The sequence below is a fragment of the Neoarius graeffei genome, chromosome 10 (genome assembly GCF_027579695.1).
Source record: "Neoarius graeffei isolate fNeoGra1 chromosome 10, fNeoGra1.pri, whole genome shotgun sequence".
Lineage (NCBI taxonomy): Eukaryota > Metazoa > Chordata > Actinopteri > Siluriformes > Ariidae > Neoarius > Neoarius graeffei.
The window spans coordinates 36,297,606-36,320,099 of NC_083578.1; the positions used below are offsets into that span (position 1 = coordinate 36,297,606).

General features: G+C 40.9%; 1 protein-coding gene across 1 annotated transcript in view; it reads right to left on the reverse strand.

Annotated features, from left to right (window-relative positions):
* si:dkeyp-117b11.1 (B-cell linker protein) overlaps nucleotides 1-22,494 on the reverse strand; it is a 262,865-nt gene that overhangs the window by 77,356 nt on the left and 163,015 nt on the right. Inside the window, exons 14-16 of the mRNA XM_060931747.1 lie at nucleotides 4,682-4,790; nucleotides 4,216-4,247; nucleotides 4,077-4,102 (exon numbers count right to left, since the gene is read on the reverse strand). Coding sequence (XP_060787730.1) covers nucleotides 4,077-4,102; nucleotides 4,216-4,247; nucleotides 4,682-4,790 — 167 coding nt within the window. The remainder of the gene's footprint in view (nucleotides 1-4,076; nucleotides 4,103-4,215; nucleotides 4,248-4,681; nucleotides 4,791-22,494) is intronic.

Below are 22,494 nucleotides of genomic sequence, written 5' to 3' on the forward strand. Positions count from 1 at the left end.
CCCGTCCAAAATAAAGACAATCTTAGACTGTCCTTCCCACCCTCTACATGAGGAGCTGATCAGCCACAGGAGCACGTGCAGTAAACGGCTGATTCTTCCACACTGCACAACTGAGACACACAGGAAATCATTCCTACCTGTTGCAGTCAAGCTGTACAATGCCACTATATAACTGTGAAACACTGTCTTACCATGTATACTGTGTATACTTAACTCAGGTGCAATATATGTATATAGGAATCATGTTTATAGAATCACTTCATTTTCCTTGTATTTGAAGTTTTTTTGCCTTATTTAAACTTATTTTATTTTTATTCTTTTTTTCAGACGATTTTATCTTCTATTTTCAGACATTTTTACTTCTTCTCTGATTCACAAGCTTTGTAGCAAATTTGAATTTCCCTCTGGGGGTTAATAAAGTAATTAGTGTGCTTGCAAAAGTACACTATTGTTCTTCTTAATTATTATTATTATTATTATTATTATTATTATTATTATTCCGTTTCACCCGTTTTTTGGATCCACTACTGCTCCTAGGGCTTTCGAGATAGAGACACCGTTCCAACGCTGAAACGTAGGGCCCGATCTGGAATGGTGTGCTTGTTAAAATGGTTGTACTACCCCTTGTCATTTGTTCGGTATTCCCGTTTTTCGGCAAAATTCCGTGCCATTGAAATGAATGGGTGGAACTTTGGAGTGATGATGTCATAAGGAGCGCCTCCACTCTAGACATTGGAGTGGAAGCAGAAGAAAAAACAAAATTAAAACTGCGATTTTACAGCCAAAATCCATGTTTTAAACCCTGTAAAACCTCTGAAGTAAATTGAAAAACATATAAAAGGGTGGAGAGATTTCACTGCGCAAATGTGAAAGAGACTTTGAGCCAGAGAAGGACTGAGAGCTGTTGACCAAACCCATTTAAGATGAGAGAGATGTAGAGAAAGAGAGAGACACAGAGAGAGAGAAGCAGAGAATGTGGCTTCATTTGAGCAAGCACACTCCAGCAGTTTCTGCAGAGGAAATGCAATCTGATTCTGATACCCAGCCTTTGGGAGCTTTTTGCTGCCTATAAACTCCATCGCCGGCTACTCAGTATTTTTTTGTTTGTTTGTGACTTTTTTTGTTTTTTTAACCCTTGTATTTTTTTTGTGACACGCTTTTGGTTTTTATTCACCGATAAATGTGATCTTTTTAGATGGCAAGAATCACGTTGCTATGACAATGCACATTGTTTACTTGGATCTGTGTCAGTACCGAGTATGCGTGATCTAGCCAAGTGAAATTTGACATCTGTTGATGAGAGGATTTAGTTGCCAGTAAAAATCACATGGTTACAGAAAATTACAGATTAGATTTTTCGAATTAGAAGCCCTTATTTGTCACATAGACATTACAGCACAGTGAAATTCTTTCTCTGTATGCAACCTATTTGAAATGGTCAAAACACACACACACACACACACACACACACAGAGCAGTGGTGCCCAGGGATTTTTTTTTTAAGAATTAGAAGCCTTTATTTAATAGCTCTATGTTACGATGGAAAATGCCGTTCTCGTGTGCTGGTTATGCCACAGGTGGATATCTAGTTTCAGAGCAAATGGCTGCACCTAGATAAGCCTATTTTTAAATTGATTTATATATATATATATATATATATATATATATATATATATATATATTTAACATGCAGTCGGGCACATCAGGGCCCTTGCCATGATCGGCAAACAGCATTTATTTTTAGGTTTTGTTTGACTTTAAGGGACAACCTGCATACATTGTCAAGCAAATCTTGAACTCTCATCACAAGGACAGTCAACTTCAGTACCTGATCAAGTAGGAAGGGTACAGCCAAGAAGAAAAGTGATAGGTACCCGCACAAGATATTCTTAACCCCATACTTTGCAGAGATTTTCATGCCTGCCACACCATGTCCCACCCCACATCTTCACATTATCATCTCCAATCCTATAAAACACATACAAATACTTTCTGTGAAGTATCACTCAGTGTTTCTCACCTGATATACCAAGCCTTGTTTTCCATGCACACTGGATTTGCTTTATCATGTTCTTTTTTTCTGCTTTTTGGATTTGGGGTTTGTGCCATGTCTATTCTCTCTGCTGATTGCCCAACCTTTTTGCCTTTTAATTTTATTTTATTTTTTTCAAACTTTGCACTTGTCTTATGATTTGGAATTGTTTGCTTATCTTTTTAATGAAACCTATATCTCACATCAGTGAAACCTGTGGCACGCATGCACCTGCTTGCATTCAAGACTCCACTTCCCAGCATTCAAAGTAGCCTTTAAATATAGCCCCCATGGACTATAGCCCCCATCCTTCACTTCACTGCTCACAGTCCCCTGACGACTGATTCTGCACACCTGGACTCAATCACCATTGCACACTACTAAAGCACTTTTACTGCACTGGTTTGTCATTCAGGATTCAGCCATGACATGGAGCAAAAACATGGCTGAATCCTGAATGACTCCTATTTGTATAAATAGGGCACTACATAGGCAGCAGTGGTAGTTTCTTTTTCCCTGCCATGGAAGCGCACTTGTATACTGAGGAGGAAAGCAATTTGTATTACAGCCGTGAGGCGGCTCGGTTTTCCCTTTCGGGCGCTTTCGTTTTCTGTTAGAATTTGGTAAAGAAAAAAATAAATAAATATTATTTACCAGCTTACCGGGTCCATGAACATAAATGTGACAGCTGACAAGGTCGGGATATAAATGAATCGAATACAAACCACCCGCTGGGACTCCTACTTATGCGGCTCCAGCTTATCCTTGAAGCTGGAGCCGCAGCTGGATGAAGCCGGCAGCGCGCAGTGATAAGAAGGGAGAGAAAATAGTGTCAAGCAATTTCGAGGTCTGACTTTTTATTTGGCAACGGTTTTGTGATGCAAATATATCACTCTTTTGAACACATACTGTTTTGAGACGAAAAACATTTTACTTTCATGACCCCAACAAACTTGCCGGACTACTTTCGTCTGGACCAAAACTGGACAAGAACTGGACTCACAGGATGCTGTCAGGGGTAAGTCAGTGTGTTTGCACGATACTATTGATGGGGATGCCATACAGATTCATGTAAAAAATCCCGAACTATCCCTTTAAGTTTTGTTCATGAAGGAACAGAAAATGTCTATTTTAGTTTGACAACTTTGAAGTCTGAAGATTAGTAAGACAGTTTTGTTTACAATAGGAAATGTTCACATAAAGAAGTCGTGTGTATGGTTTACACTAAAAGTCTAGGTTAACAGAGGAGTGCAACATCTTTGTGGGGGAGATGTAATGACAGGTGATAGCCTGGGGATGTCACTACATGTTTCACCCAAAGGGGATACTGCTTTAAGGCTAGACCTGGGGGCACATGAAGAAGCTTGGTAGAGTGAGATACTGGATGTTATGTTGTTGACAGTTAATAAAGCTGAACACAGACAACTCACGTTAGTTGTGTCAGTACTTTATGTCTGTAAGAGACAGTCGTGGACATTACACTGTCCTCAGTAAAAAGCGCAATCAGCTTTTTTTTTTTCTCTCATTCTCAAAGGACAGGATCATCTTGTGTCTGATTTGCATATTCAATAAAAAGACATCAGCATTTTAGCGAGTCTCATCTTCATTAGGGAGGAATATCAACATTTAATCCTCAATTAACTGTGGTGCCAGGCTGTCACAAGCCTGTCTCCCATTTCCTCATTTCCCCTAAACTGCAAAATTGTGACACAGTACTATTTATAAGTGCTGTCTATTACTGTCTGGCAAGGTATACCATCAAGCTGTGTTATACACCCCATAACCACTGATCAGTGTTCTCCACTAGTTCCAAAAGAAATAGCCCTAGCAGGGCCACCTACTATAGGTCACTTGAGGTGGCAAGAACAGTGAAAAGATAAGCAAGATGGAGCAGGGACTTTTTAATAACCTTCACACATAAGGTCATGGTTCAGTGGTGATGACTTTGCTAGTTATGCTTGACAGATCCTAAACACTGCAGAGTATACTACTGACATTAGTGAAAATGAGTTGAAGTTTCTGCCCATGCATTGAGGATTTTTACCTGTTCTCCAGGGTGTATCACTGGTGCTGTGAGAGAGTGAGAGTAGGAGTGAATGATGAGTGAGACAGGCTAAAAAACAAATGTATTAAGAAAGCAGAGATAGGAAAATTGATGAATAGAATATGAAATATAATCTCACCAGGACTGTCTATTGCAGGAGAAATTGATGAGCTAAAAAAAGATACAATGTTGTCAATGTGTGTGTATGTATGTGTATATGTCAGAGATGGGTTGTTAAATGTAACAAATAACACATCCAGTTGTATATTCATTTCCTAGCTTCTGGGTATTTAAATAAAACCTGAAGAATAACTGCTCTACTCAAAGTAAACTGTGTTATCAGTAAAGTCAAGATTTAAAGATTCAAGAGTTTTGTCATCTGCACAGTTATACAAGTAAAATGACCAGTGAAATGTAAATCAGGCAGGCTCTGAGACTGTACAAGAAGGGGTAAAAAGAAAACAGTGATTTGAGAAAATAAATAATAAATAACATACTGATGGAAAGTCTCATTGTATTTAATTTTTCTGTAAAAATTGCGTTCTGCACTACCAGCTGCTGTATATTCCTGTGTGCTACTGTGTGTGTGCAAGTGTGTGTTTTACCTGGGCTTGGCATTTTTTGTGGCCTCAATGTCAAGAGGATGTCTGATGTTTTGGACTGGTGATGGTACATGGGCAGGAATAGTGTGGATCTTCACATCTGGCAGTGATGCTATTTTTTAAGACATGGAGAGAAAGCCACCCTTTTGACTATTGCATATTCTGATGCATAGCCTCATAGGTATGCCTATGGTGCATCATATCTCCATGCAACCATGTAATATCCTCTCTCATATATATGTGTGTGTGTGTGTGTGTGTGTGTGTGTGTATATATGTGTATATGTATGTATATATGTATGTGTGTGTGTGTGTGTGTGTGTGTGTGTAGCGGCACGCTGTCACCTCACAGCAAGAAGGTCCGGGTTCGAGCCCCGTGGCCGGCAAGGGCCTTTCTGTGTGGAGTTTGCATGTTCTCCCCGTGTCTGCATGGGTTTCCTCCGGGTGCTCTGGTTTCCCCCACAGTCCAAAGACATGCAGGTTAGGTTAACTGGTGACTCTAAATTGACCGTAGGGTGTGAATGGTTGTCTCTGTCTATATGTCAGCCCTGTGATGACCTGGCGACTTGTCCAGGGTGTACCCCGCCTTTCGCCCGTAGTCAGCTGGGATAGGCTCCAGCTTGCCTGCGACCCTGTAGAAGGATAAAGCGGCTAGAGATAATGAGATTTTATATATATATATATATATATATATATATATATATATATATATATATATATATATATATATATAAAATAATGAGAGAGGATATTGCATGGTTGCATCTAGATATGACATTTATCTTCAAGTGGTGAATGGATAGATCATGAGTGTGTGTGTAATGTTCTTTACATTATATGGACACATCCACAAAAAATATGCAAGTTAATTAAAACAAAAAAATTAATTAATTAATGCAAGTTAATTAAAAAAAAGTTAATTTTAATTTTTAACTGGTTCACCATTTTGACAACACACATCAAGTCAGTGGGAAAACACTGGGAGTGACATCATCAGAGTGAAATATTGGGAAATATGTCACTCAAATCTGCAATATATGTCGTATGAAAAATGTGAGTTTTTCAACAAAAGAAGATAAACTTCATATTTTCAAACCAACATGCATTTTTTTATTATATAGACACATTCACAAACAAAGTACTCATTTATCAAAACAATTCATACATATCCTCATGAGTGACACATATAGAGAATTAATTCACGGTTTTGGTTCTCCATGTCCTGTATGTAGCTCGTACGAAAAATACAACTGGCGTATTTCCCAGTAAAACACTCGTGCCCATATATATTATATATAGTCATGTCAGTTTATTTCTATAGCATTTTTAACAACAGACATTGTTGCAAAGCAGCTTTACAGAAAAGTAAAGACTTTAAACATATGAGCTAATTTATCCCTAATAAATTTATTTATCCTGATGAGAAAGGCTGTGGCGATGGTGGCAAGGAAAAACTACCTCAAACGACATGAGGAAGAAATGTTGAGAGGAACCAGACTCAAAAAGGAACCCATTCTCATCTGAGTGATAATGGATAACGTGATTATAAATAACTTGCTTCTATAACTTGCTTCCAGTCACTGTGCAAGTCTTCTATTTAGTTACAAAGTACAATTGTGCAAACACGAAAATCTTTATTGTTTTAACATGAACTCAATTTTGTTGGTTATCAACTGTCCATTAATGGCGACTTGAGTGCAAGATAGTTCATGACAACTGCAGTCCTAAATTTATCATGGCAATTTTAGTCCTCAGCCATCAAAGCAAAACTGTAAGTGTCCAAAGCCATCTTCTAAGTGCATGTTTTGACTGTCTTTATGGGGCCATCCTCCACAGGAGTGATGTGATGAGACTCCAGCCGGTAGTAAGGCATCAGGATGAATACGTTAAGTCTGAAGAGCAGAACAGGTCAGCATCATTGGTGCCTCAGGATTGACATGTAACTCGACAGAGAAAGACAGACAGAGGGAGGGACGGGGAGAGAAAACACAGGTTGTTGGGTAGGGGAGAGCGGGGTAAGATGAGCCAGAGGGTAAGATGAGCCACCCCCTGTTTCTAAGAAACAGTAAACAAATGTGACCATGTGACCACATTCAAAGGGGGGCGGGACCATTTACTTACACTTGTGGAGAGGAGCACCACATGTCAAACTAGGTGAGGGAGATATTTATAAAAATGTGTTTTTGTGCTTTCTAAGTCAATTCCATGTTTGTCCACAGTGAAGATGATTTAGAGAAGACAAAAGTAGAATAATATTTAGACACATTAGGGTTAAGTTAGTGGCTTTCTAAGCTATGATATGAATGCTAATAAAAATAATTTTGATTAGCCTAATCCCCTTTATTAGCATTTTTCTACAAAATGGTGGCCACGGGGTAAGACAAGCCATTAGATGTGGGGCAAGTTGAGCCACTGGCTCAACTTACCCCATTGGTGGCTGAGCTTACCCAATATGGATGACACTTAAGTTTTCACATTTACTGGTCATATATGACAACAATATATATATATATATATATATATATATATATATATATATATATATATATATATATATATATATGACATCAGATGAGGAAGACCAGTTGTTAGATGTGGGGGATTATGTTGTGGCAAAATTCACGGGGAAGAAGAAAGTGCATTTCTTCATTGGCCAGATAATCAAATTGGATGTCTTCGAAATAGAGGCAAGATTTGTCAAAAGAAGCCGGTCATGCCATGGCTCTGCAAGAAAGCCGACCTTTGTCTTCAAAGAGAAAGATAAGGCTGTCCTGTCAAGACAGGATATTGTGAAAAAATTGCCCCACCCCTTTACTGTTGGGGGGACAGCATGGAGGGAGAGGCAAATGGTGTTCCCTTGCAATTTGAACGCTTGGAACATTGAATAATGATGAAATGATTGATGGAATGATTGCTGCATGTTTTAGCAATGTTTTAACCTACTGAAAGAAATAAGATTTTTTGGCACTGTTCTACTGTTTTAGTAATTTCTATAATATAGTATATCTCTCATTCCCTCTCTAACCATCCCTCTTTCTATCTATCTATGCATATCTCTCTCTCCTATCCATCTATCTATCCCTCCCTATCCCATCTCGTTCTATCACCTCTCTCTTCATCTCCCCTTCTCTATGCAACGGCCCTATCCCCCACTTGATTGACTTGACTTGATTCACTGATTGCATTTCTAATAATAAAAGTTGTTTACTTTGTTAACCTAACATGTTTTGTGTTGGCTCAATTTACCCCACACAGTGGCTCATCTTACCCCGTGCATGGGGTAAGTTGAGCCACTTGACATTTTTTTTTCAAGAGGTAATATCACTCTAACCATAAGACCTTATCAATTATTTTTTTCTCAGATAGTAACAGTACACTTTGAAATTTGGTATGGTGTGTAGACTGGAAGCAAAAATGGCTTTAACATGTAGTTATGATGAAAAATGTAAAAAGTGGCTCATCTTACCCCGCTCTCCCCTATGCCCAGTGTCACCTAATGGTTAAGATCAGTATACACTTCGTACTGAGTGCAAGCAGAGACTGGCAAGACTAATTATGACAGCATAACAAAAAGAGAGAGCCAGAAGGTAATACAGACATGAGGAAGCCCTGGGATATAAAGCAGTCAGCCACTCCACCGTCAACAAACCTGAGTGAACATGTGAGAGTGGGGGGGTGACAGCATCTATATATCCCAGTTTACCAAAACATTCTATGCCTGAGGACCCTCTAGATCTACTCCTTTAACTAATAAAAAGCTATTAACAAAAGGCTTGACTAAAAACATATGTTTTTAGCCAAGACTTAAACACTGAGACTGTGTCCGAGTCCCGGACACTACTTGGAAGGCTATTCCATAACTGTGGGGCTTTGTAAGAAAAGGCTCAGCCCCCAATACCTTTTGATCTAAGTAGGCATGGTTGGTCATAAAGGCCCAGAAGTTCACCCAGGCATTGTGGTGCAAGACCATTCAGTTCTTTAAAGGTCAATAGTAGTATTTTATAATCAGTGCGAAATTTGATTGGGAGCCAATGCAATGTGGATAAGATAGGGGTGATGTGGTCATATCTTTTAGTTCTAGTAAGGACTCTAGCTGCTGCATTTTGAACTAACTGGAGTTAGTTTATGCACTTGTTGGAACATCCAGACAATAAGGCATTACACTAATCCAACATAGAGGTAACAAAAGAAGGAACTATTTTTTTCTGCATCATGTCAAGTCAAGCCAAAGTCCCTTCCACACCAGGATCTGGTTTTCCCAGGCAGTCTCTTGTCCCAGTACTAACCAACTCTTTGAGGTGCATGGGTGAAACGCCAATCTCCGTTTCCATAGCCCTTGGCCTCTCACCTATACAGCTAGGGTTACAGCGGGGGGCTAATCCTCTGGTAACCGTGAGAGTTTGACTTCCCTACTTGCATCTGTATTGCAGCATGCCTTGCCAGATGGCAGTAGGTACCATTTTTATGATGGTCTTTGGTATGACCCGACCGCAAGTAGAACTCGTGATCTCTCAGTCGAGAGGTGGACACGCTAACCACTAGGCCAGCTCGTGGTTTCTGCATCATGTAGTGACATTATATTTCTTATCTTAGCAATATTTTTGAGATGAAAGAAAGCTATCCTCATAATGTTATTGATATGAGTTTTAAATGAAAGACTGGAGTCAGTGATCACCCCGAGGTCTTTTACTGCTGCATGTGAAGAAACAGAAAGGCCATCCAGAGTTACTATTTAATCAGAAATCCTACTTCTGACTGCATGTGGTCCGAGTACAAGTACATCTGTCTCCTGAGAATTAAGTAGAAGGAAGTTAATAAGCATTCAGTGTCTAATGTCCTTTACACATTCCTCAATTTTATTAAGCTGGTGTCTCTCATCTGGCTTTGCAGAAACATACAACTGTGTCATCAACATAAAGCTAATATAATTTTTCATCTCATCTCATTATCTCTAGCTCTAGCCACTTTATCCTGTTCTACAGGGTCGCAGGCAAGCTGGAGCTTATCCCAGCTGACTATGGGCGAAAGGCGGGGTACACCCTGGACAAGTCGCCAGGTCATCACAGGGCTGACACATAGACACAGACAACCATTCACACTCTCATTCACACCTACGGTCAATTTAGAGTCATCAGTTAACCTAACCTGCATGTCTTTGGACTGTGGGGGAAACCGGAGCACCCGGAGGAAACCCACGCGGACATGGGGAGAACATGCAAACTCCGCACAGAAAGGCCCTCGCCGGCCACGGGGCTCGAACCCGGACCTTCTTGCTGTGAGGCGATAGCACTAACCACTACACCACCGTGCCGTCCTAATACCATTTTTGTGAATATTACTCAGAGGTAGCATATATTAAGAAAAAAAAAGCAGTGTACCAAAGACAGAATCTTGTGGAACACCAAAGTTTACCTTAGTCTGCATAGAAAAATCACCTTTTATATCAACAAATTGATAGCATTCTGTTAAATAAGACCTGAGCCAAGAGAGGGCCGTTCCCTTGACTCCCACAACATTTTCTAGTATATCCAGGAGAATGGAATGATCAGTGGTGTCAAAGGCTGCACTAAGGTCAAGCAATACAAGCAGGGGGACACAGCCCTGATCAGAGGCCAATAGTAGGTTATTTGCAACTTTAACCAGTGCTGTCGCTGTGCTCTGATGAGGTCGAAATCCTGACTGATACATTTCATGGATGTTGTTCCTGTGTAGATATGAGCATAACCGCTGTGCCACAGCTTTTTCCAGGATCTTGAAGATAAAAGGGAGGTTTGATATTGGTCTATAATTAGACAGCTGAAAGGGGTCAAGGTCAGGTTTTTTTAATCAGGGGTTTGATAACTGCTAGTTTAAAGGATTTTGGGACATAGCCAATTCTAAGGGAATTATTGATTTTTTTTAGAAGAGGTTCAATTGCTTCTGGCATTATCTGTTTGAAGAGTCGTGTACATAAGGGATCTAGTACACAAGTTGAAGATTTTGCTGTGGAAATTAATGAAGTTCATTCAATTTCTCTCAGTGGAGTAAAACATTCTAATTGCTAATCTGATACAGTTATATTGTTAACTATATGGTTACTTAAATTGCCTGACCATAAATTAGTAGTTTAAATTTTTTGTCAGATATTTTCAATTTTGTCATGGAAAAAAATCATGAAGTCATTGCTACTACACATTGCAGGTGTGCAGGTGTCTATGGTGATGTTTTTCCTTTTAAAAAAAAGAATCTCAGATTATTTTTGTTATCCTCTATTAGGGTGGAGAGATATGCTGATCTAGCAGCACTAAGAGCTTTTTTATACTTCAGGAGGCTCTCATTCCCTGCTAATTAGAATATTACCAATTTTGTTTGATGCTATTTATGTTCTAATTTTTGAGTGGTCTGTTTTAAGGTGCAAGTACACCAGGGTCCTAGATGTTTCTCTCTAATCTAGATGTTTCTTTTAAGTGGAGCTATATTATTTAAAGTACAGTGGAACGTTGACTTGAAGCATTCAGTTGTCTGATCAAGTTCTCTGGGGTTTGACAGTGAGCCAGTCGAAGTTGATAACTTGGGGAGACTATTTATAAAACTTTGTGAAGTAGTTAATGTGGATGAACATTTGACACAGTAGCATGGTGAGGTGCATATATTATTGCTCAAACATATTTTGAATAAAATGAGATCATGATCCGAGGTAACTTCAGACTGTGGAAGGGTGACAATATTTTTTTATATTTAACCTGAATGTTAGTATTAGATCAAGAGTGTGACCAGCATTCTGAGTAGGTTCTTATATCATTCTAATTAACCTCTACTGAATCTAGAATAGACACAAATACTGTTTTCAGAAGGTCTTCTGGGTTATCAAAGTGAATATTAAAGTCTCTAATGCAATTCTAATTTCATATGCAGTAAGATAGAGTCTCCTATAACCAGAGCTTTTTCAGGTTTCTCAGCGGGTGTTTCACTGAGGAGTGCAAACCTGTTTGACACGTGAAACAGAGAGGAGTGGTACTCCCATGGGCAAGCCTCAATGGTAGCTTTGGCTCTACAATTATGCCGCCAAGTTCTTAGCCCCACTGTGAGGGCTCTAATGCCAGAGTGAGGTGATTGCTAACTCCGCCTAGGGTATCCAGAGTTTCACATACAGAAACTACACTGCTCTTGTTCTCACTAACCCTCTCTGGAGTCTGGATGTGCACCTCTAAACTGTAATCTTCATCAGAGAACTAACTAATCTACTGTACACTTGTCACAAATAAAGCTATCACTAATGACCGAGAAAGAATGACTAAACATCCTGCATTTTTCACATTGTACAAGCTGAATGTGTGCCATGATGAATCGATTTACATACCTTAATTGAAGATCTTTTGATATTCAGGCAGATCCAATGTGGATGGCCTCTGATTACAGTCTTTACACGAGAAGGAAAAAAATGGTATAGTCCAGGAGGATGTGAGAGGTTTAAGCAATTACTATGACCTGCCTCTCAAACCTATACAGGGCTCAGAGGATAATTGGGAGTATTATTTTGCATGGTGGGCAGCACGGTGGTGTAGTGGTTAGCACTGTCGCCTCACAGCAAGAAGGTCCGGGTTCAAGCCCCGTGGCCGGCGAGGGCCTTTCTGTGCGGAGTTTGCATGTTCTCCCCGTGTCCGCGTGGGTTTCCTCCGGGTGCTCCGGTTTCCCCCACAGTCCAAAGACATGCAGATTAGGTTAACTGGTGACTCTAAATTGACCGTAGGTGTGAGTGTGAATGGTTGTCTGTGTCAGCCCTGTGATGACCTGGCGACTTGTCCAGGGTGTACCCCGCCTTTCACCCGTAGTCAGCTGGGATAGGCTCCAGCTTGCCTGCGACCCTGTAGAACAGGATAAAGCGGCTAGAGATAATGAGATGAGCTTTTAAATAATCATCATCATCTTTTCCCACATGGCTCAGCATTGGCCTTGGGGCACTCCTGCTTAAACTTCTGCTCAAGCAGTTGCACATAGTCTGTTCTCCTCATCATTCTCCTAGCCTGCAATGCATCGACATCAAGCAGCCTTTCAACCCTATTCCAAAGCCTTTCTGGAACTCGCTGGTCAAATAGTACTTGTTTCTGGAGCTCACTATTGTCCATTCTGCACACATGACCCAAATATTTTAGATGTTGGAGGTAGCAGAAGTCACGTATAGGGAGAGTGTTAGTTATCTCATGAAGCTGTTCATTGGAGATCTTATAGCTCCAAGTCAAGTTCTTTCTCAGCCTGAGTTTCTGAGTTAACATTTTGCCTTCTTTCGTTCCGACTCGGCGCATTCTTACGTTCATAGCCACCTCTCACCATTTTCCGTAGAAAACCATGCCAGATGACCTCCACCTTGTTGAGTTCATATTCTGTAAGCTCCCAAGCTTGGACACTATAGAGAAGACGTGATCGTACACACATGGTTAGAAATTTCACCCTAGTTGACAGTCGGATCCACTTATCCATCAGAACATGTTTTAACTCATTCCACTTCTCAAACACTGCACCTATTCTTACATGAATAGATGATGAAATGTCTTCATAGTTGTTGATGGTGTATCCCAAGTACTTGAAACTCCTGACGTTCTTTATCTTACTTTCTCCAAGAGTGATCAAACTTTCCTGGTTCATTAGCTCTTCATCAGCATTGAACACCATTGTTTGTCTTGTCATATGACATTTGCATTCCAAACCATTTAAATGTGTTGTCATAGATGGCAAGTATAGACTGAAGTTCTTCTGCTGAGTTGGCAAATACAACTTGGTCATCAGCATAAAGGAGTTCAGTGGCACGACTTTGGCCGGATGGTGATGTTTTAGTATGCAGCTCTCTAGGAGACACTTCATTAGGAATGCAATATTTTAGTTTAAATCCAGACTCAGGTAGCCTTTTGGATATTTTGCCTCGAGCCACTCTGACAACAAAGCCCATATAGATGTTAAAGAGAGAGGGTGACTCCAAGGCACCTTGACGGCATCCTACTACGGTTTCAAAGAAACTGGTCAACCCTCTAACACATGCTTTTGTTCCACTGTATAGAGCACATATTATAGCAGTCAGGTGTGGGCACTTGAGTTGGATGTCCAAGCATCAGGAATAAGGTGTCGTGTGGGATCCAATCGTATGCAGCCTTGAGGTCAATAAAGGCTATGAATATTGGGGTTCTTGATTTCTTTGATATTTTGAGTATTACATGTAGAGTAAACATGGCATCACACGTAGCTCTATTAGCTCAAAAACCAAACTGTGTTCGAAGCAGAATCCGATCACATCTCTCCCTAATTCTGTCCACAGATTATCCCAGATACGGCTTTGGATATAGTTGCAATTATGCTTAGGCCTCTGTAGTTCTCAGCGAGCGACTTCAATCCTCTCTTATGCAGACAAACTATACATGCCATTAACCAATTGATGGGAACTTCTAAGCAGGACCATATCATACCAACTAGCAGCACAATATACTTTATCAATCCTTCAGACCTCGCATATTTCAACTGTTCCGAGTATACTTTATTAGTGCCTTGGCATCTGCCATCTTTGAATCTTTTCATGCTATCTTCAACTTCAACATGACTAGGAGTAGAGATGTCAACTGGAGGTAGATCATCTGGAAGGAGAAGATGTGGGTAATCCTCAGGGTATTTTAATTCTGGTTATTGAACATAAGGTCAAGCAGAAAAATGCTTTGAGAAATGTTCTTCCAGTTTTCCCAGATGAATCAGTAGCCTGTTGACACACGTCAGTGATGTGTGTCTTTTCATTAGTCTGAACTCCTCCTCAGTATTACGCTGTTCACTTGCGAAGTTCAGTTGTGCTGCTTTTTGTCCAAAATAGGCAATTTTCAACTTTGTACGCATTTTCCTGACATCGTATGCTAATGTTTTCTTCTTCATTGGGTCTTTCTCTTTATGGTATCGTACTGGAAGTTCTTGATAGTCAGTATTAGTCTCAGGTTTCTTGATCAGATTATTCAGCCTCTGAGGAATTGTCTCCATAGTGGCCTGTTGGATTGCCTTTGTCACCACCTCCTCCATTTCATCGATCATCAATGATGTGCTTGGCTCAGTTGACAGCAGGGAATCCAGCTTCGCACTGTAGGATGCTTGAATGGTTGGTTCATCTCGCAAATGACGAAGGTCCAGGTGTACAGTAGGGGGTTGTCTTTTGTGAAAGATCATTTTGATCATCTTTCTTGTTGGAAAATCGACATCCATAACAACAACCCGATGGTCTGAATCAAAAGGTTGGCTTTGCATAGGGTAAGCTCTGCAGTTTATGGTTGCCTGTTTGACATACCATTCAGCCAGTATATAGTCCAATCTTCACTTTTATCCAAGGTTGGAGTGAAAAGACCATCTGTGCTCATCCGATTTGGTAGCAAACGTGTTAAGGATACAGAGAGCGTTGCATTCTGCAGTTTCAATAAGTTTCGTTCCATTAAAGCTGGTAGAGTTTTTGTCATGATAAGGGCCCACCCCTAGCCAACTGTTAAGATTGCAATCACTACTGATGGTTGCATTAAAATCGCCAGCAGCAATGATTTTAAAGGAAGGGTGGTCTTTTTTCATCTTTTGCATGGCCTTAATAGGTGTGCGAAAAAAAAAACTTTTCTTTTGTAGAGGTGGCATGCTCTTCTGTAGGACAATAGCAGCTATATACTGTCAGTTTGACCCTGTTCACTTTCACTCTAGCCATGGTCAGCCTTCCCTCTTTAATATGTTGAACATCCAACAGTATAATGTGTGGAGCCAGAACGATAGCAACTCCTGCCTGTGCAACCTTCATCCCATTGTATACAAGGTGCCACCCTTTGAGAACATTATCATCAAAACATATTTCCCCCTCACTCCTCTGCTGTACTTCCTGCATGCAAGTTATGTCATGTGCTAATTTCTTGCAATGTGTTATGCAGTCCACTAATTTACTTTCACACTTGCAAGTTCTGACATTAATGGTGCTGAGTCGGAATTTAGGATGGTTTGGTCCCAATGGTGTTATGATGGAGTAATTCTTATAACTAACTACTGATGACTAGTAAACAACTAATTAAAAAACAGAATCAATCACTCTTATCAAATGCCTATCTGGAGAGAGAATATTTGCCTTTTTAATGTCTAAACCAAAAAGAAAGAGGCTACTTCACCTTCACCACGTTTTAAAACTTCATGGAACGAGCATGCAGTGCTGCCCTCTGATCCTGCAGATAGTAGGAATATCACTACGCTTTTCATCACAACTTTTGTGAATAATCTTACATCCCGGGCTCGAAATTCCAGGGCTCGAAATTAACTTTTTTTCTTTGTGTCCCCCAGTGGTCCCGAATTCTGTGTTGTATTGTCCCGAATGGAAGCAATAGTGTCCCCATTTTTTTCCTCTCTGAAATAACCAGTGGTTAATATTATCATATGAAATTACTATTATATTTGTAACTATGCGATTTTGAACCTTTTATATCATATCATTTTTGCAATAAGTCACAAGACACAAGCGACACATGTCCTATACATCATCTACTTCAAAATTAGTTATTGCATTTTCAGTTTATAAAACTTTGGCGATCTCACTGTATGAATAGATACCCGTTTATTTAAAGGGGCCAACTAGCTCATTCAGAAAATGTTTCAACTCCCTACATCTGCAGTACACTTTAGTTGAAAATAAGACTCCTTTTATGTTCATTTCATCTACTTATACCTTGAATATCTGTTGGCACTTATAAGGCCAACTTATAATTTTCACCATTACCGTTATCCATTTTTATGAACTTTCCGTTATCCATTTTATGAACTTTCGCTGCCGAAACGTGGGTGCAAATGTTAGCAAAATCAACATAGTGCCAGGTCCTAGCCTAGTTGTGCTGCTGACTGACTAAACTTTCTGAACTAGAAAGACACCAAGAAAACTCACTTATTCTGTTGAACGGTATCTTCCGTCAATATCATCCACATCATTCCTGTTGTATTTTATAACGTGTCTAACAGTGTTCATTAAGTTCATTCAGTTGCTAGCGTTGCCTGCAGACCAGGCGATGACACTTTGGATCCTGAAGGTCCCGGAGACGTTATGTCTGGGCTTTCAGTTTCTTCCCCACGGTCGGTCCACTTCAACCACTTCAGCATTTTTGTTCTGGCAAGAGTCGGCGCAGCGTGTGCGGTAGCAATTCCATTCCAAGTCCATATAATGCGGACTCTGGCCGAAGATTCTAGAACAGAATGCGCTGCTCTGTAGCCTACGGATGCAGGTGCATCGAAAGTGTAGCTACTATGTATTTTTCGCTGTTAACGTTTTAAAGGAGGCTGGAAAAGTTAAAGGTACAAAAAAGGAACAGCTGGAGGACCAAATTGCAACTCATTAGGTCAACTGGCAATAGGTCATTAACATGACTGGGTATAAAAAGAGCATCTTGGAGTGGCAGCGGCTCTCAGAAGTAAAGATGGGAAGAGGATCACAAATCCCCCTAATTCTGCACCAACAAATAGTGGAGCAATATCAGAAAGGAGTTCGACAGTGTAAAATTGCAAAGAGTTTGAACATATCATCAACTACAGTGCATAACATCATCAAAAGATTCAGAGAATCTGGAAGAATCTCTGTGTGTAAGGGTCAAGGCTGGAAAACCATACTGGGTGCCCGTGATCTTCGGGCCCTTAGACGGCACTGCATCACATACAGGCATGCTTCTGTATTGGAAATCACAAAATGGGCTCAGGAATATTTCCAGAGAACATTATCTGTGAAGACAATTCACCGTGCCATCCGCCGCTGCCAGCTAAAACTCTATACAGGTAGTCGTTGACTTACGACTGCGTTTGGTTATGACTGACCGGTTGTAAACCGATCTGATCGTAAGTCGGCCTATGTTAAATGAACGCAAGTATATTGTGATGTGTAATGATATTGTAATCATCTTAAAGTCTTATTTTATCAACATTTTCTTATTTCATTACCTTGGCTCATTATTTGGTTTAAGTCAAACACTGCATACTCAGGGGTGAAAGTAACTTTTATTTCTTGCCGGTATATTATTTTGAGTCATAGTGCGCGTGCCGAAAAATACACCTAATTATTTATTATTGTCTACTTATCAAGCATTCACTAGGACTTCTTATCACTCAGTAGTACTAGTATAGTACTTTATCACACTATCACTCTTTCATCCACCTGTATCCGTTTTTGATTATAAATAAATTGCAAACATCATTTCAACAACACAATCGTTTTAATTACATTTTTTTTTAGCTGAACAGTTGAAAACTAACTTTTCATTTTGGACATTGGACACAGAACAGTGTAACAGAACAGAAAAGTGAAAGTTACTTTGATTACCAGCTGTGCACATTATAGCACAAAATCTGGTTAAGCCGTACGCACGCTGTACCTCGCTCGTTGTTTGTCCAGCGAAACACTGCACACATAAGAGAAGAGGCTGGATGCAGTGTTGCCAGACTGGGCGGTTTTAAGTGCATTTTGGCGGGTTTTGAACATATTTTGGGCTGGAAACCGTCAGCAGTATCTGGCAACACTGACTGGATGCTGGGCGCTGCCGGGAGCTGGGGCAGAAACTGTTGTACGCTCAGCTAGCTCAGCTGGGAAACACTTGCCAGTCATAACCAGACGGTCATAAAGTCGATCGGTCGTAAGTCGATGACTACCTGTAGTTCAAAGAAGAAGCTATATCTAAACATGATCCAGAAGCGCAGACGTCTTCTCTGGGCCAAGGCTCATTTAAAATGGACTGTGGCAAAGTGGAAAACTGTTCTGTGGTCAGACGAATCAAAATTTGAAGTTCTTTATGGAAAATCAGGGACGCCGTGTCATTCGGACTAAAGAGGAGAAGGACGACCCAAGTTGTTATCAGCGCTCAGTTCAGAAGCCTGCATCTCTGATGGTATGGGGTTGCATTAATGCGTGTGGCATGGGCAGCTTACACATCTGGAAAGACACCATCAATGCTGAAAGGTATATCCAGGTTCTAGAGCAACATATGCTCCCATCCAGACGACGTCTCTTTCAGGGAAGACCTTGCATTTTCCAACATGACAATGCCAAACCACATACTGCATCAATTACAGCATCATGGCTGCGTAGAAGAGGGGTCCGGGTACTGAACTGGCCAGCCTGCAGTCCAGATCTTTCACCCATAGAAAACATTTGGCGCATCATAAAACGGAAGATACGACAAAAAAGACAGTTGAGCAAATAGAATCCTACATTACACAAGAATGGGTTAACATTCCTATCCCTAAACTTGAGCAACTTGTCTCCTCAATCCCCAGACATTTACAGACTGTTGTAAAGAGAAAAGGGGATGTCTCACAGTGGTAAACAAGGCCTTGTCCCAACTTTTTTGAGATGTGTTGTCATGAAATTTAAAATCACCTAATTTTTCTCTTTAAATTATACATTTTCTCAGTTTAAACATTTGATATGTCATCTATGTTGTATTCTGAATAAAATATGGAATTTTGAAACTTCCACATCATTGCATTCCGTTTTTATTTACAATTTGTACTTTGTCCCAACTTTTTTGGAATTGAGGTTGTAAATGACATGAGCATTAAGGAAGTGGGTCACAAGCCTCGAGGCTTGGATTCCGCTGGTGTCTTTGACCCTGTGATTAAGCCCAAATCTCTGACAGGTGAGCATCAATCATCAGTCAATGCCGCAATGCAGACACCATTCCCAGATGACTGGAAGTTTGACCTTAAGTCTGGCCAATGCCACTCCTGTGGCAGAGTTGGTGACTGGGAATATGAATGCCAGAAAAAAAAGCACGTGATATGAGAAAAGGTAGCACTCAGTTTGAACGTTGTAGTCTGCCTAATCTCACTCTACAGGTATCAATCTCATACACACGGGTGTCCCCCCAGTATCCCACTGCTTGGGAGTTTACATAGCAATGGGGCTGCCCACAGGGTGACACTAACCCCAATATATTGTCCATGATTCTTGCTACTGATTCCAGCACATTGCCCATAATTGATCTTTGTGTAGATAGCAACACTTATCCCTTTATGTTGGACATGGGTGCCACTTGATCATCTTTTCGTGGGAAATCTTACAATGGACCAGTATCAGGGACCACTATTACCTCTGTGTGAATAAACAGGACTCCTGTTAAATGCCCTAAGACTATTCCCTACTTGTGACCATGCCAGATAATCCTAAATTGCCTTTCATGCATCACTTTGTTGTCATTCCTAGCTCCTCTTTTAATCTATTAGACAGTGATAGTTTGACTAAAATCAACTGTTCTATTTCTTTTGAAGTAGGTCTTACTGTTCTGTGCACACCAGATAACCTATCGTTTGCTTCTGCTGTTTTATCAGAGAAGGAAGACACAGGCGCTGAAGCCTCTGTTCCTTAGATTTTGAATCAGGTGCTTCAAACACTCTGGGTATCATAATCCAATGAGGTTGGACATGTACAGGCACCCCCATATGGTGCCAGTTTGAAAACATCTGTCCCTGTGTACTGTCAACAATATCCACTTTCCCCTGAAAAGGAGAATGGCATTGAACCTGTGATTTCATCTCTGTTATCAGAATGTCTTTTGGTCCCTTGTTCTTCTCCGTATAATACTCCAGTTAATCTGGTAAAAAAATCAAACGGGGCCTCAGATTCACTCAGGTTTTGAGACGCATTAATCAATTGGTTATTCCTGTCAGCTCTCCTATACCAGATGTAACTTCCATTTTTATATTATCTATTCTGAGTCAACATATCCACTTTACTGTCACTGATCTTTGCAGTGCCTTTTTCAGTGTCCCCGTGAGTGTCGAGACTCAACCTATATTTGCCTTTACTTTTTAGCAGCAGCAATATACATGGACCTGCCTAGCTCAAGGGTTCATTGACTCCCCCACAGTCTTCTCTGCTGTTGGTCGAAACTCACTGAATGCTCTGATCCTCCCTGATGGCTGCACTTTGCTCCAATATCCAGATGAAATTCTGCTATCAGCTGAGGACAAGTACAAGTGTGAATAAGGCTCTCTGGCTCTTCTTGTGCACCTGGCTCGGTGTGAATTTAAGGCCTCATAGTCCAAGCTGCAGTTTTGTCAGACTTCAGCGCGATACCTCAGCTTTGATGTCTCTCAAGGTGAGCACTGTCTCTCATCTGATAGACTCTCTGTGATACTCGAGGTGGCTCCTCCCTCGAATAAGACTGACATGTTGTCTTTTCTCAGACTCTATTGTTTAACTATTCTCACTATTGTTGTCAGTACATTCCTGACTGTTCTTATTATGAAAATAACCTGAGAAAGCCATGCCTCAAAGAGCAGCCCAGTGACATTGGATGGACTTTTGAAATGATGCACTCATTCTGTTATCTGAAACAATCTCTCACATCAGCTCCAGCACTGGGCATGCCTGACTACAATCTACCATTCCACCTGTATGTCTCAGAAGATGGCATGATCACAGCGGAGTTCCTTGCCCAAGAGCATAGTGGAGGGTATCATCTTGCAGCTTATCTATCAACAACCCTGGCGCTAGTGGTCCAAGATATGCCTCTGTGTTTACATGCTGTTGCAGCCTCTGCTTTTTTGGTGACTGATGCTGAAAAACTGGTGCTGTCTCACTCTCTGATTTTACATTCATCACATCAGGTAGACTCCGTTTTAAACAATATTCAGACAAAACATATGAATGCTCAGTGATGTTCTGGTTATTAGTTTATCCTGTGTGCCACACAGAACTTGTCTATCAAACCTGTCACATCAGATAATACCCCAGCTCTTTTGTTACACCACCTGTTGTCTTTCTGCAGGTCTGGCCCAGATCCAGCATGGTTGGAACATGACTGTCTAGATTAAATTACCTCCACCTCATTGCTGAGGTGTGATATGTCTCAGACTCCCTTTGAGCATGGTGTGCATGTGTTTTGTTGACAGCTCTTGTTCAAAAGCTAATGATTTCATTTTTCTGCATGGATTTTCTATTTATACATATTCCCATTACGCCTTTGAGGTAGCTCATGATTTTGGGAAAATTTGGCACTCACTTGGCTTTAAGGCCACTAATGGTAAACATATTACATGCCTCTCGTCACAGATCTTTTAGAAGCATGTTCCCTGCCCAAAACTATTATCCATCATCAAAACCAAAGGTCATGACTCTGGTGACTCAACTCAGAGTAATGGGAACCACTTAGTAGACGAAGTCAATAAGCAGGCAGACAAGGGCTACGTTTACATTACGTCGAATCAGCGGATCATCAGATTAACGTTCTTAAAACGATTCGCTTTTACACTAAAACCGTTAGCCATGCACACAGCAACGCCAATACGCGGATACGCTCGGCTCCGCAGGCATCCTGCGCTCCAAATCACTCCGCCCTGAACAGCGAGTGCCCTCTGGAGGGTGCGCACTCCGGCCCTGCGCAGCTCACAGAGCACGCGAGTGAAGTGCACAAGCCACGATTCGGGACTGAGCCGCTATGTGTGTGATCCCAGCGCATATCACTTACTACTTGCAAGTGGAAGGATGGCAAGCCTAAAGACAATCATAACTACACAATGGGCAGTATTTGCATCAGTATTTGCAGTATTTTCATACTTTTATACTCTTTAATGAAAGGTGATACAAGGCGGAAGTCCGCGCCGTTTTTCAGCAGTCGCGTCCAATGAGACGCCAGCTAGAGCTCAGCACAGCGTATCCGCGTATTATGAATGTTTACACAGCACCAGAGCTGACACGATCTGGATTGAATACGTGGACGCTGGCGGATTCCCGTTTCCAGGCGGTTTAATGTAAACGGACAGTGCATCCGCGAAGAAAACGAGACAGATACGGTCTAGTGTAAACGTAGCCAAAGAGGGCAA